Here is a 14,720-nt window from a genome sequence, read left to right as displayed (position 1 = left end):
TGTGTAACTGTGGTTTGTTTCTGCTCCAGAGGTCCTTTCAGAGGCTCAACTGCTCAACCACTCTCTGCTGGATCACTGGCTTTCACCCCTTCTTCTTCACCCACCAATCACCTACCAGCTGTAATTAAGAACTGGCTTTCTCGAGCACTCTTGCTTGTTACAGCAGTCCAAAGTTGTGGCCTCAGACTCATGAAATTTTCTGATTAATTTCCCTTTATCTTTTTATGTCAGTATTCTTAGTTCTTTTTTTTTTCTAGTTCTGGTTCCTAATAAATTGGTATAAAATCAGATTCTTTGATTTTCAATAGGTTGAATCTAAAAAATGCCAGATGATTCTTTTTATTGAAATGAATGTTTTTTCAAACCTGCATGCAAAAAAATTTTACCTACACAAACCAGACATCTCTGATTACATTTATAAGACTTTATAACTTAATTACACAAATGTAACCTCTGGGACTAAAGATCTGCAATGCATGCCACTTGTTCTGCCACACAGAGACGGAAAACTCACAGAAATTAATTCTAAATTTGGCTTAAGATGCCTGAAATCCACATTCAAAGCCAAGGATTCGCATCATTCACTCCCTCCTACCTGTAATCAAGGACTCATCTGCCATGGAGTTCCCTTCAATCACTTTCCCATCGACTGGGAACTTCCCTCCAGGAACAACCTTCACAATATCGCCCCTCTGAACGAGCTCCACCAGCACCTGCTCCTCACTGAGGCATAAAAATATTTTTACAGACACACATGTCATGTACCACAGAGGTGATGGTTTTATTTATTTATCTTACATGTCTCACCTGATGATGGATTTGTCAGATCCCAACGTGACCACAGTGGCATCGGTGGCTTGAAGTGACATTAATTTGGCCAAAGCCTCTGAGGTTTTACTCTAAGACAGTAGAAACAGCACAGGAGAATGTATCGTTACAGTCTTAAAACAAAGATGTACTGCACTAATGGTATGACCTCATACACTCTCATGTCTACTAAGTATGAGCGTTTTGAATTGCTACAGTCACATGGTTGTATAGTTACCGCGGAAATGTGAGAATTTGTATGTATCTAGGTTATATCTGCATAAAGTAGTTTTGCAAGAAAATCTGTGTTCCCAGATTTTCACAAGTGTGCCGCTGAGATGGTGACAGAAGAAAGTTCATGCTCTCCTGCTGGTAAATATGCGTATAATGAATGGGCCTTCTCTCACTGGTGTTAAAACACCTGCTGCTAGTGTCCCACTACAAAGACAGGAAATTAATCTACAGCATTTCATTTCTGAGACGGTTCATATAACAATGTTTTAGTTTCTTTGTGTTTTTGTCCAAGCCAGAGTACAGAAGCTTATGATGAATCATCCATCCATCCATTCGCTTCCGCTTATCCTTTTTCAGGGTCGCGGGGGGCGCTGGAGCCTATCCCAGCTGTCATAGGGCAAAAGGCGGGGTACACCCTGGACAGGTCGCCAGTCTGTCGCAGGGCTAACACACAGGGACAGACAACCATTCACACTCACATTCACTCGCACATTCACACCTAGTGACAATTTGGATTATCCAATTAACCTATCCCCACAAGCTGCATGTCTTTGGACGGTGGGAGGAAGCCGGAGTACCCGGAGAGAACCCACGCAAACACGGGAGAACATGCAAACTCCACACAGAAAGACCCCGGCCTGATGGTGGAATTGAACTCAGGACCTTCTTGCTGTGAGGTAACAGTGCTAACCACCGTGCCACCGTGCTGCCCGTGTTAGTAATAATTTCACATATGCAGATGTAAGTTCATGAGGAAAAAACAGCACAAGAGAAAACCTGGCAAAAATGTGTGGGAAAATGGGAAATTTAGCAGAAAAACATGAAGATTTATTTGTCAATTTATGATCTGTCACATTTGTAAGAACAAAATTTAAATTAATGACTAATTTTTTTTTCAAAATATAAATAAATATCAAACTTTATGATAAAGATGTCAAATTTATAGAAGGGGGAAACCTTTTAAAATCTGAGGGAAAAAACAATCGAAACAATTGTCAATTTTCACTGGCCAACTTTCGGGAAAAAAAGAAAATCTATTAGTAAAACAGCTGTAAAATTTGCCAAAGCTTTACAAAAATAAATAAATACATTTAAAAGTAAAACACTGGCAAGAGTGAGAGTTAAAGTTAACAATCAGCAAATTTCCCATAAAAATAGTAAATTTGTGAGAAAATACTGTCAAGTTTATAAGGACAAAATTGTATAAGAAATAAACTGTTAACATTTAAAGGACAATTGTTAAACTTGGATAAACTTTATGAGAACACAGTGTCGGAGATCCTGGCACAATTCTGTGCTGGGACTTTTAGATGTCTGAAACTCACGTACTGCAATGGTTGCAACAAAAATCTGTCAAAATTACTAGAAAAAATATTAACATTGCAAAGAAAAACTAATTAGGAGAATGATACATTTGGCAAAATTTTCAAAACTTATTTTGAAAAGAGCATCAAAATAGCAAGAAAAAAAGATTTATAACAAACACATGGCAAATTTACTAGAAATTGCAAATTTCGAAGAAAAAACTAAAATTCACAGGAAAGAATAGAAAATTTACAAGTAAAATATTGGCGAACTTAAAAGAAAAGATTGGTAACCAGTGGGTGAGGTCATGGTGGCTAGCCATCATCAGAAGCCAGCGAAGTACTAATAGTAAATAGTAATAGTAATAACTCTGTTACAGCTATTATTTGAGTACTGCACAAGATAATAAAAACATGCACTGCAGATATAAAATGCAAGCAACTTCATCATCAAATTGAATGCAGTCCTGTGATTGTGATGTAGCATCAGCTGATGTTCAGTTAATCATTGTCTAGCACAATAAAAACATCAGCCCTCTGAAGAGTCATTAAAATATGGCAATAAAAGCCTGGAGAAAAAACAAACATGCTGCCTAATGCAAACAGTGCAAGTTTGAATTAGGTCATATATAAGCAACTGTAGTGAGCTGATTCCAAGAATCAGCAGTGATTTGACAGTTTATAGTTTCCTAGAATTAGGCCTCATAAACCTGTTTTTCTTTTTATTTTACCTTTGCGATGTGTTCCAGCCATCGTCCCAAAGCGATGAACACAAAGAGCATGGGTGGAGTGTCGAAAAAGGTCACAGGGCTCTGGCTGGCCTGCTCCGCCATGGCCACGATGAGGACCACGCAGGAATAGATGTAGGCAATGGAGGTGGCTAACACAATTAGCACATCCATGTTGGCAGTGCGATGTTTTAGCGAGCGGTAGGCCTGAATGTAAAAGTATCGACCTCCAAAGATCTGCATCAAGGAAGACACAAAGATCTAGTGAGGGGAAGGATTCATGCTCCACCGTGAGTCATACACTTTTACCATCCTTAGCAAAGAAAACGCACTCATGTGTGATTAAAGGTTTAGCTCAGATTGTGCTTCCTCACCTGGACAGGTGTGCAGAGCACAAAGAAAAGCAGGTTAAGGATGGAGAGGCCCGGAAGTACATTCTGCTCGGTGGGCATGGAGCCCCCGTGTTCTTGGTGTAGGTTGTCCATCACCATCATGTAGATCATGAGACCCATCACAGGCAAGCCAAAGACCAGGCTCAACAGAAATGTGTTCTTCCACCTGCAAAAACCAGGCAGACATGTCTATTGTGAAAAAAACATTCATCCTTTGCACTGATTTCTTGTACTGCTAGTCATTTTTATGGAAAAATTTAGCGGTAAGCTAATAATCTGACGCCTTTTTTAGCTGCACGTGTTCCCCTGGTGGCCAACCGGAGAAGGGCCGATAATTTCAAATTGCCTGACAACTGTATACAGTCTAGTATAGTGACAGTGTAGGGGATGGAAAATCAGTCATGATAGCTGTGAAAAATCTGCTGACATCTTGTTGAATTCAGTGATCTAAATTCACAAAAAGCAGCAAGTCAGCTGAACGCAGCCTGTACACTAAGAAAATCTAGTTTTACCACCTCTGGTCTTGCACCTCTCATATATAGCTAAGGGCAGAAACAGTCCATCTGTATGACATTTAAGGAAAAGTGAAAGTTGGTACAAGTACTAATTAATAAAAATGTAAACTCTGACCTAAATCTAAAAAGCCTTTTCCAGTAGTGAAAGAAAGTGTAGTGAGGGATTGTGGGTTTAAGCATGACCTGGGGTATCAATATATGGATCAAAACCACCATGTGCTGGTTATAACTCTCCACCTGTCAACGGCATACTCTCAGGGTTTAATTGTTAGAAAATTGTTAATTGTTAAAAAGTTAGCATCCATTTAAAAATAAGAACTGTAAACCAGATACTTGCTGTCGAATTTCTTCTTTGTGATCGAGGTTGTTTTTGAAGCCCGCCTGCTCCAGCCTGGCCTCAAATCCAAGACCCTGAAATGAGGAGAAACTCCAAGGTGTGAAATTGCATGTGTAAAAAATTGTAGGTTTAAGATAGCTTTTAAAAGTCCTGTGATAAACACCTGGATGAGCTTGATAATATCCCGAGGTCCGAGCACCTCTGGGTCAAACTCAACCTGAGCTTTGTTGGTTGCCAGTGCGACCGAAGCCATGAGGATCCCTCTGGTTAAGTTGAGCTTGGACTCGATGTTGTGGACACATGATGCGCACGTCATGCCTGTTATCTGCATGTGAAATACATGTGATGTGGAATTTGCACAAAATTCTGCATTATATGGTGTCCCGCAGACTTACAGTGAGGTCCAGCTTTCCATGTGCTACTGCATTATCCTCAATCACTTTGGCACCAAAGCCCAAGTCTTTGATGAGCTCAGTCACTGCAGTAGCATCCAGGACATGTGAATCATACTTCACCTCCGCCTTACCGGCCATTAGCGACACCAACACTGAGAGGATTCCTGGTTAATAAACACAGTACACTTTATCAACAATCTTCATCTCAGTTCAAATGCCTCATCCCTGGAAGTCGCTCACCTCTGTGTTTGAGCAGGTTCCTCTCGATGTTGGACACACAGGAGGCACAGGTCATCCCCGTAACGCAGATGAAGCATTTCTGTGCTTTTATCTCAGGCGAACTTGCAGATGGTGCATGTGAACCCGTCCCATTGCTGACTACAGGCCTGTTTGTCGACATGTCAGAAAGTCCAAAGCTTACAGGCTGGGACTTTTCATGACTCTGAACACTCTTTATAGGTTCTGAAAGGACAAAAAAATATGGAGGCGCCATATAAGTTTGTAGCTCTACAGATTTATGAGGCTCAACTTAGAATCTTCAATCACCATAGTCCAACTAGAAATTTTAAAAACTCATCCTATTCTCTTCCTGAAGGGAGGGAGGATATAATCTCTTTCATTTATTTTTTTGTCTGTTTGTTAGCAGTGTGGCAACCAGAGTTTTCGAATTTTTGTGATGGTAGATAGCAATAACCAATAGATACCAATAACAGCTCAAGGTGATTTAATTTTCAAGAAAATCGGTCAAAGTCAAGGTCATACCAGATGTGAAAGTTAGTAAAATCTTTATATCACCCATAATTTTTCAGATTTCACAGCAATATACTAGGCCCTGTGGGACATGAGTACCTAGGTTGGCTAAGTATTTAACATTGACATTTATTGTTTAAGGTCAAAGTTGACCTTGGAAAAAACACTTCAAGGAATAATATCAAGTAATATATCCTGTGAAAAGGCCTGGAGAGGCATCACAGTGACGCCATAAAGTTTTGCAAAATCACACATGCATGAATATATCTTAAAATGTCAAACTTTCACAGCTTATAGAAGACAAGGGTAAAGATATAAAACTTTAGTATGTAATGCTTCAAGGTCAACGGTCAGGTTCACACAAATTAGGAAAAAGCCTTATTTTCCATGGGTCATCTCCAAACTTTAAAGCAATAGGAACATAAGTTACTTGTTTGCTTGAACTCTTTAAAACATTGTATGCCTTCACAGTGAAACAAATGGATTAATGGATTGGATAACATGGTAGGAACTAACAACTCGGTCGTCAGAGAACATCTGCAGGTGGCATGATTCCCTGTTGTACTGGAAATATAAGACGCACAAAGTAAACAGGAATGATTTTTGATTGTTTAATTCTCATATAGCTTCAAAGCACAGAATTGGAAACGAGCATGAATGGCATTTCTAAAGCAAGCTGGATTTTTTTTTTTTTTTTTACTTTAAGTCCACAATCTTCTCCCACACCTTCTGCTAAACAGATAATGCAGAAGAGAAAATAACCAAGCATTTGCTTAGTTTGAGAAATTTGGATAGACTTTTTTACAGCTCACTGGCATATGATATACAACCACATGACATATAACTTCTATCCCAATAAGAGGCCAATAGAGGCCAATAAAACCTGACACTGAGAGCTGAGCAAGATAAAGAGAAATTAAAGAATTTGTTCATAATCTGCCTGCATTAATCCCTCATCTTGGCAGGCTGTTTCTGCAATTAAAGCCCTGGTAAGGATAAGGGCTCTCAGAGTTTCACTGAGGAGTACAGTTGTCTGGTTCCCAGAGTAACCGTTGAGTTTCTGGTTTACTCTAAACAACATACCTCTTCTAAGAAACCCTTTAGATAGCATGTACACGATTTTACGGTTAATGGCAGACATTTCCTAAATGAAAGCAAACCCCTCCAAGGACATCAAACAATGAGTGCTTTTATACCTCGGGTGTAAAAACTAGTTCAAAGATACTTGAGTTCCCAACTCACTCCTTGCCTGACAGAAATAGCAGATGAAGAGATGAGGTGCCACTGAGGCATGAGAGTTGTTTTTCATGTTCATCCCATTGGTCTGTGTATGCCTTTAATAATAATAATAATAATTATTATTATTATTATTATTATTATTATTATTATTATTATTATTATTATTATATTGCATAAAATGTAGACTTTACTTTTTTACTTTTTACCTCTTGTTTCTGTCTTGCCCTGACACCTGAGATCAGCCAATACAGCAGTGGGCCATAACAAATTAAAAATTGGTCAGATGATCCAGCTGTGCTACTGTTCTTGCATCTCTGGTGAGAGGCACTGAGACCAGATGAGAGGATTTGGGGAAATGATGTACAAACTCAGAAATGGAAAGATAGGGATAGGGAAAAAATGCACCAACCTGTGCCAAATTCTACCCAAAATAAATTAAAATGCACAACTTCTTGTCCAAGCCTGATCAGCTGGAGTCAAGCTAACACCTGCTACCATGTGAACTAATGGGTAAGGTATCTAGTTCCTGAGTGTTTGTGTCCCTTTATGTTGGAGAAGTTCTGGGATCTTTAGGTTGTAATCTGGACCAAGTGCTGCGGAGCTCAAGTAAGATGTTAAAGAAAAACAGGATGGCAAAAACAAATGCTAACTGTTCCCTGGATGTTCAGTCAGTTGTCACCCTCACTATTTATTAAGATTTGACACACTGAAAAAGAAAACTGAAATAATCCTAAAATAATATTTGTTTTAAAAGCTTCATTAAGCAAACATTTATTTTTGTTACCTACCTTTAAGTGAGGCGTCAAAGCCCATGTCCTCAATAGCTGCCCTGAGCTTCTCTGGCTCTGTCAAATAGGGATCAAAGGTTATTGTTCCCTTTTCCGCCTCCAGGGACACCGCTATGAACTGCACTCCAGTCATCTGAGAGATCCTCCCTTCTATTGTCTGCACACAAGAGCTGCAAGTCATCCCTCCAATCAAAATGGTTACAGTCTGGGTGGAGGCATCCACCTCCTTTTTCTGCCAGAAACTTAAATCTTCTACTGATGGGTCCTCAGATAACAAAGCAGTATCAAAGCCCATGTCCTCAATTTTGTCTCTCAGCTCTTCATGTGTGACTAGAAGAGGCTGAAAAACAATCAGCGCTGCTTTGTCCTGAAGAGACACCTGAATATGTGAAACCCCCTGCAGCTCCCCGATCTGTCCCTGAATGGACCGCACACAGGACTGGCAGTGCATACCATCCACCCTGATCTGCACCACAGACTCCACGCTGTATCCCAAGGTCTGTAGTTCCAGGGCGATCTCTTTGGTTGGAATAACTGAAGCATCATAGTCCACCTTGGCCAAACTGTTGGGTACAGACCATGTGACAGCAATTATTCCATTCAGGCTGCAGATTCTGGTTTGGATGATGTGGACCTCATGCTCAGAGGTGATCCGCTGAAGTTTAAAAGCTGCTCTTGAGGCAGCTTTAGGTGGAGGGCAGAGCTCAGTCTGGCTCCCATACTCGTAGGCCAGGTTTTCAAAGCCTTGTTTCTCAATGTCATGGTCATTCTCCTGGAAGGACAACAGAAGAGCATATCAATTCAGCATTTTTTTTATTTTTGGAAATGTAGGGACAATAATTATTACAATTTATCTTAAAATTACAATATCTTAGGTCATATTTTAAGAATAAAGGCCGTCTTTACAGAATGCTATCATTAAAATATGTAGTAAGACAGAAGGATAAGATCCAGAAACCGTAGTATAAGGTAATTCTATCAGGCTTCTGCTATTTGACGTCTGTGAGCATCAGAACTGGAAAATCACAGCAACTCTGACCTAAATTATTCAGATGACACAAAGCTCTACATATAAGCGTCACCACACATTTAAAATCCCCTAAAAAAGTGCTTTGCACATATCAGTTATATGTATATATATATATATATATATATATATATATATATATATATATATATATATATATACATATATATATATATATATATATATGGTGCTCTTAAGAGAACAGCACCACCAAGGCTGGAGACGGAGCAATACTGGAAGAGCATATGGGAGAAGGATGCAACCCATAACGGCAATGCTCAGTAGCTAGAGGATCTGAGGGCAGACCACAGCGACCTCCCTGAACAGGGTCCAGTAACCATCACAGTGGCAGATATCCAAGAAAGGGTCTCCAGTATGAAGAGTTGGACAGCACCAGGGCCCGACATGGTTCACGCCTACTGGCTGAAGAAGCTGACTGCACTCCACGAGCGTCTGGCAGCACAAATGAACCAGCTGCTAGTTAACGAGAGACACCCGGAATGGCTAACCGAAGGTCGGACGGTCCTGATCCCCAAGGACCCCAAGAAGGGACCGGTCCCCTCCAACTACCGACCAATAACCTGCCTCAGTACTACATGGAAGCTCCTGTCAGGCATCATATCGGCTAAGATGAACAGGCACATGGGTCAATACATGAGCGGGACACAGAAAGGAATTGGCAAGAATACCAGAGGCGCAAAACACCAGCTACTGGTAGACAGAACAATCAGCCGAGACTGCAAGACCAGACTGACCAACCTGTGCACTGCCTGGATTGATTACAAGAAGGCCTATGACTCAATGCCCCACAGCTGGATACTGGAATGCCTAGAATTGTACAAGATCAATGGGACCCTAAGAGCCTTCATCAGGAACTCAATGGGGATGTGGCGTACAACACTAGAGGCCAACTCCAAGCCCATAGCACAAGTCACCATCAAGTGCGGGATCTACCAAGGAGATGCTCTGTCCCCACTGCTGTTCTGCATAGGCCTGAACCCCCTCAGTGAGATCATTAACAAGACTGGCCACGGATACCGACTACGGAACGGAGCAGTTGTCAGCCACCTCCTGTACATGGATGACATCAAGCTGTATGCCAAGAGTGAACGAGACATCGATTCACTGATCCACACTACCAGGCTATACAGCAATGACATTGGAATGTCGTTCGGACTGGAGAAGTGTAGTCGGATGGTAACAAAGAGAGGGAAGGTAGTCAGAACTGAGGGGATTGAACTACCAGAAGGCAACATTGCAGACATAGAGGACAGTTACAAGTACTTGGGGATCCCGCAGGTGAATGGGAACCATGAAGAGGCCGCTAGAAAAGCTGCAACCACCAAGTACCTGCAGAGGGTCAGGCAAGTCCTGAGGAGTCAGCTGAATGGTAAGAACAAGATCCGGGCCATCAACACGTACGCCCTGCCCGTGATCAGGTACCCTGCTGGGGTAATAGGCTGGCCAAAGGAGGAGATAGAAGCCACTGACATAAAGACAAGAAAGCTCCTTACCATGCATGGAGGGTTTCACCCCAAGTCCAGCACCCTGAGGCTGTACGCTAAGCGGAAGGAAGGGGGCCGGGGACTGGTGAGTGTCAGCACCACAGTCCAGGATGAGACAACGAACATCCAAGAATACATTGGGAAGATGGCCCCAACTGACCGAGTGCTCAGTGAATACCTCAGGCAGCAGAAACCCAAGAAAGAGGAGGGAGACGAGGAACCATCATGGAAGGACAGGCCCCTGCACGGTATGTACCACCGGCAGATAGAGGAGGTGGCTGATATCCAGAAATCCTACCAGTGGCTGGACAAAGCTGGACTGAAAGACAGCACAGAGGCACTAATCATGGCAGCACAAGAACAAGCTATGAGCACAAGATCCATAGAGGCTGGGGTCTATCACACCAGGCAAGACCCCAGGTGCAGGCTGTGTAAAGATGCCCCAGAGACAATCCAGCACATAACAGCAGGGTGCAAGATGCTAGCAGGCAAGGCATACATGGAACGCCATAACCAAGTGGCCGGCATAGTGTACAGGAACATCTGTGCCGAGTATAACCTGGAAGTCCCGAGGTCAAAATGGGAGATGCCCCCAAGGGTGGTGGAGAATGACCGAGCTAAGATCCTGTGGGACTTCCAGATACAGACGGACAAAATGGTGGTGGCTAACCAACCGGACATAGTGGTGGTAGACAAACAGAAGAAGACGGCCGTAGTGATCGATGTAGCGGTTCCGAATGACAGCAATATCAGGAAGAAGGAACACGAGAAGCTGGAGAAATACCAAGGGCTCAGAGAAGAGCTCGAGAGGATGTGGAGGGTGAAGGTAACGGTGGTCCCCGTGGTAATCGGAGCACTAGGTGCGGTGACTCCCAAGCTAGGCGAGTGGGTCCAGCAGATCCCGGGAACAACATCGGAGATCTCTGTCCAGAAGAGCGCAGTCCTGGGAACAGCTAAGATACTGCGCAGGACCCTCAAGCTCCCAGGCCTCTGGTAGAGGACCCGAGCTTGAAGGATAAACCACCCGCAGGGGCGTGCTGGGTGTTTTTATATATATATATATATATATATATATATATATATATATATATATATATATATATATATATACATATATATATATATATATATACTATCCATGGACCACTTCTACTTTTAATGCTACTGCAAATAACCACAAACCCACAATCCCTGGCTTACTTTGTCCATTAGATCACTGGGGCCACACATTAAGCCACATTGCTGGGCATTGTTCAGTACACAGCTTATACATTGCAGAATGTGGGGAAATACCAACTGTTTTCCAACTGTCATGAGATTCTTGTTGGAACTTGTCTTGTTGTTCTTTCTCGGGATATAGATTTTCTCAGATAAAGTGAACTCATCAAGTATTTAATAAGTATTAACCACATTATATTAAGCTGCATTTTGCATTTGGTTTGTTGACATGCCACATTTATGTTGAATTCCTTGGTGCTTCATGTTGCATATTCATGTTGCTGTTGTGACTGTATTAGTGGCTCAAGAACAAAGACTTCACAAGACCTCAAATACACTTGTAAGTATGACAACCCTGTTTCTGCTAGTCTTTTAAGTCCTCAGCTGAGAAACAACATGAATTTTTACTTAGCTTTACAGTTCCTAAAGCCAGCCACTGTTTAATCCTATGAAAAGCCCCTGTCTGACCCCAGTAAGCTAACAGAAATCATTTACAGGGTAAGACCCTAAAAGCAAAGTTTTATTTATATGAGTTTGACTAAAAGCCTTGAACCCTGACCTGGTGTATTTTGTACTTTTTTAACTACAATCTTAACATTGTAGTGAAAACCAACAACCACAGAATTAATTTGTAGTCCTATTGTTAGTCACGTTGTGCATTCAGACTGTGGCCATGTCAGAAAAGAGTCAACAACTTTCCAAAAGCAAATATGTGAGTCAATGTTTAATCCTGGGTGAATTGGCTTCTTCTTTACACAGAAAACTGCTTTAAAATACACGTTTTTGGTACCTCTCAAGTGCAATCTAAGACATTTATGGATTGAAAAATGAGATGCTAGATAGATGGCTCAAACACTACTGGACACTTTAAATCCACTATAAGGCTGTCATGTCAGGAGACCACATGATTGGCCCTTCACCTAAGCCTCCCAGCATGACTCTGCTTAAAGACATGTCATTGAACTGAGGGGAAAAGTCAACCCTTATAAAAAAGAAAATTAAGCAGAGTTGCACTTGCATTAACATCATTTTATCCATTTCATCACAAACACAATGCACAACAATTTCTATTACAACACAACAGATGTCTCTGATTTAGAGAATAATCAGTGGGAATCTGTGCATTGAGTTCAACTTCTATTTTGTGTTAAAGCAAAAGCAAACACTGCAATGTTGACTCATGATCAAACTGCAGCAGCACTGAAATAAATCACACAGGAGAAATTTTACAAATTTCACACCATCTTTTACATTTCCAGTGTTCTCATACCAGTCCATTACTATATACATGCTGCAAAAAATATACAAGTGCATTTGTATCACAGTCTACTTAAGCTCAATGCAAAGCTCACTGCCTGGTAAATATAGAGAATTTAACTGACTAAACTGACATGTTGTCATCCTTTTCACGTGCTACATAACTACTCTTTGTAAATAGACCTACATACTAACTGCATCATACGGAAGACTATTTGAACGTTGACACTGAGGATTGGAAAATGTTATTCCCATGTTAACCTTGATTCTGTGATATTTAAATGAGAAGTTAATAAACAATAATCAGATGTAAGTACATTCAAGCAGGAATAAGAACCTCCAAGTACCTGTTAAACTGTGTTATTTGTCAAATGACAATTTTTAAAAAATCTTTAATCAAAAATAAATAAATAGGTGATTCTACCCTTTGGAAAAAGGCAAGCTTTTTACCCTTATTTAAGTGAATAAGCTTAAATAAACTAACATTCCAAAATGCACAATCTGCTGCCTACCTGCATCATGAGCACCTGCGTCACGCCGTAACTGCATGTTATGTAAATATGTTCTTTCAGGTGTCATGGTCTTATACCAGAGTTGTTTTTTTTGGGGGTTTTTTTAACAGGCACTATTGACTCGGTAGATGTTGCACCAATCAGATCCATCAACTGAGGTAATCTACCTGTTAACATCAGGCTCATGTCATTGATTGGTTTTAGGTTTAGTATTAAGGTACGGGGACTGGAAATGTTTGTTAGTGCAGTAATCAAAAGGGCCAGTTTAAAGTGATTAATATATTGCAGTTATTAACAAGAATGCAAGAGGAGCATTGGTTTCTTTTTTATTTATTTTTTTTAGTAATTTAATTAATACTTTAGTTTGAAATTCATAAAGCTCGTGTCCATCAAACATATAACACCATTACCATTTGAGAAATGAAAAACGCTACATTGTTGCCATTAAGCATGACAAGTATCTAGCTGACAGGATAAAGGTATGTTTATTTATCTACAGTTATGTTATTTTAATTACTTTTAGTTCCACTAAAAGAGGGGGAGTAGCAGGAGCATGTGTGACGTGCTCAAACACAGCTGGATCAAATGCTTGAATTAGCTCTTCAGCATGGAATCAAGTTTGGCAAAGGCCTGATAGCAAGCCATTCATTTGATTCAGGTGTGTCAGAACAAGGATGCATCTAAAAGCTAAATTAAAAAAAGTAGTTCTCCAGGACTGGACTTGGAGTCACTGTGCTAGGCTCTATGTACACATAAGGAGTCGCCTTTGGTGATCGGGGGCAGTTATGGTACATGACTGACTCACTCGGTGCCTGTACTACAGGGTTACTTGTCTGCATTTTTGGGGGGGAACAGGACCTGAGTGTCGTCTGTTTTTGGACACAGTTCAGAGAATCGGGCCATCCAAAACACATAGCAGAGGATGGTTTCGATCCATCGACCTCTGGGTTATGGGCCCAGCACGCTTCCGCTGCGCCACTCTGCTGGACAGCACCCCAGATGGGACTCGAACCCACAATCCCTGGCTTAGGAGGCCAGTGCCTTATCCATTAGGCCACCGGGGCAGATGAGCGCTTGACTTCCTTTCTTTGGAGGTTGTTTCGGGGGTTCGAGTGAGAGCCATGGTTTCAAGCTGGTTTTTAGTTCAAAGATGAAGCTGTATTTAAGAACATTTGAGAAACGCTGAGAAAATAAATTACACTCTGTATACACTCTGGGCAACTCAGTGTCCAGAACTCTGGCCAGCCAACACGCTGTGCTTATTGCTCCACTTTATTTGGGGGCGTTTATGTTGTCTGTTGAGACTTGTGAAACCACATGAAGACCAGAGAGTACCAACGATTTGAATCACTGAATCTAGTTCCACTAAAAGAGGGGGAGTAGCAGGAGCATGTGTGACGTGCTCAAACACAGCTGGATCAAATGCCTGAATTAGCTCTTCAGCATGGCATCAAGTTTGGCAAAGGCCTGACAACAAGCCATTCAATTGATTCAGGTGTGTCAGAACAAGGATGCATCTAAAAGCTAAATAAAAAAAAGTAGTTCTCCAGGACTGGAGTTGGAGTCCATTTGCTAGGCTCTATGTACACATAAGGAGTCGCCTTTGGTGATCGGGGGCAGTTATCGTACATGACTGACTCACTCGGTGCCTGTACTACAGGGTTACTTGTCTGCGTTTTTGGGGGGGAACAGGACCTGAGTGTCGTCTGTTT

The 14,720-nt window shown here is 41.4% G+C and overlaps 1 protein-coding gene and 2 non-coding genes across 4 annotated transcripts in view; all 3 read right to left on the bottom strand.

Moving 5' to 3' along the window:
• LOC147301903 (copper-transporting ATPase 2-like) overlaps positions 1 to 14,720 on the bottom strand; it is a 56,542-nt gene that overhangs the window by 11,395 nt on the left and 30,427 nt on the right. The window contains exons 1-10 of one of the 2 annotated variants that reach the window (XM_086284349.1): positions 13,009 to 13,081; positions 7,490 to 8,261; positions 4,953 to 5,174; positions 4,713 to 4,876; positions 4,481 to 4,642; positions 4,318 to 4,391; positions 3,448 to 3,631; positions 3,077 to 3,310; positions 808 to 899; positions 596 to 723 (exon numbers count right to left, since the gene is read on the bottom strand). In XM_086284349.1, the coding sequence (XP_086140475.1) occupies positions 596 to 723; positions 808 to 899; positions 3,077 to 3,310; positions 3,448 to 3,631; positions 4,318 to 4,391; positions 4,481 to 4,642; positions 4,713 to 4,876; positions 4,953 to 5,174; positions 7,490 to 8,261; positions 13,009 to 13,017 (2,041 nt within the window). In that variant the 5' untranslated portion in view covers positions 13,018 to 13,081. Of the gene's footprint in view, positions 1 to 595; positions 724 to 807; positions 900 to 3,076; positions 3,311 to 3,447; positions 3,632 to 4,317; positions 4,392 to 4,480; positions 4,643 to 4,712; positions 4,877 to 4,952; positions 5,175 to 7,489; positions 8,262 to 13,008; positions 13,082 to 14,720 lie in introns of those variants that run through there. The other variant, XM_086284348.1, reaches the window with a different exon arrangement.
• Positions 13,922 to 13,993, bottom strand: trnam-cau (transfer RNA methionine (anticodon CAU)). Its single transcript has one exon. It is a non-coding gene; the product is annotated as a tRNA-Met (tRNA).
• On the bottom strand, positions 14,000 to 14,072 carry trnar-ccu (transfer RNA arginine (anticodon CCU)). Its single transcript has one exon. It is a non-coding gene; the product is annotated as a tRNA-Arg (tRNA).

The sequence above is a fragment of the Aulonocara sp. 'chitande type north' Nkhata Bay genome, linkage group LG23, assembly GCF_057382095.1.
Source record: "Aulonocara sp. 'chitande type north' Nkhata Bay isolate Kocher_YH1m ecotype deep benthic linkage group LG23, A_spYH_male_GT1.1, whole genome shotgun sequence".
Classification (NCBI taxonomy): domain Eukaryota; kingdom Metazoa; phylum Chordata; class Actinopteri; order Cichliformes; family Cichlidae; genus Aulonocara; species Aulonocara sp. 'chitande type north' Nkhata Bay.
Note: the sequence above shows the minus strand (reverse complement) of the source record. Positions and strands in the feature narration are given on the sequence as shown.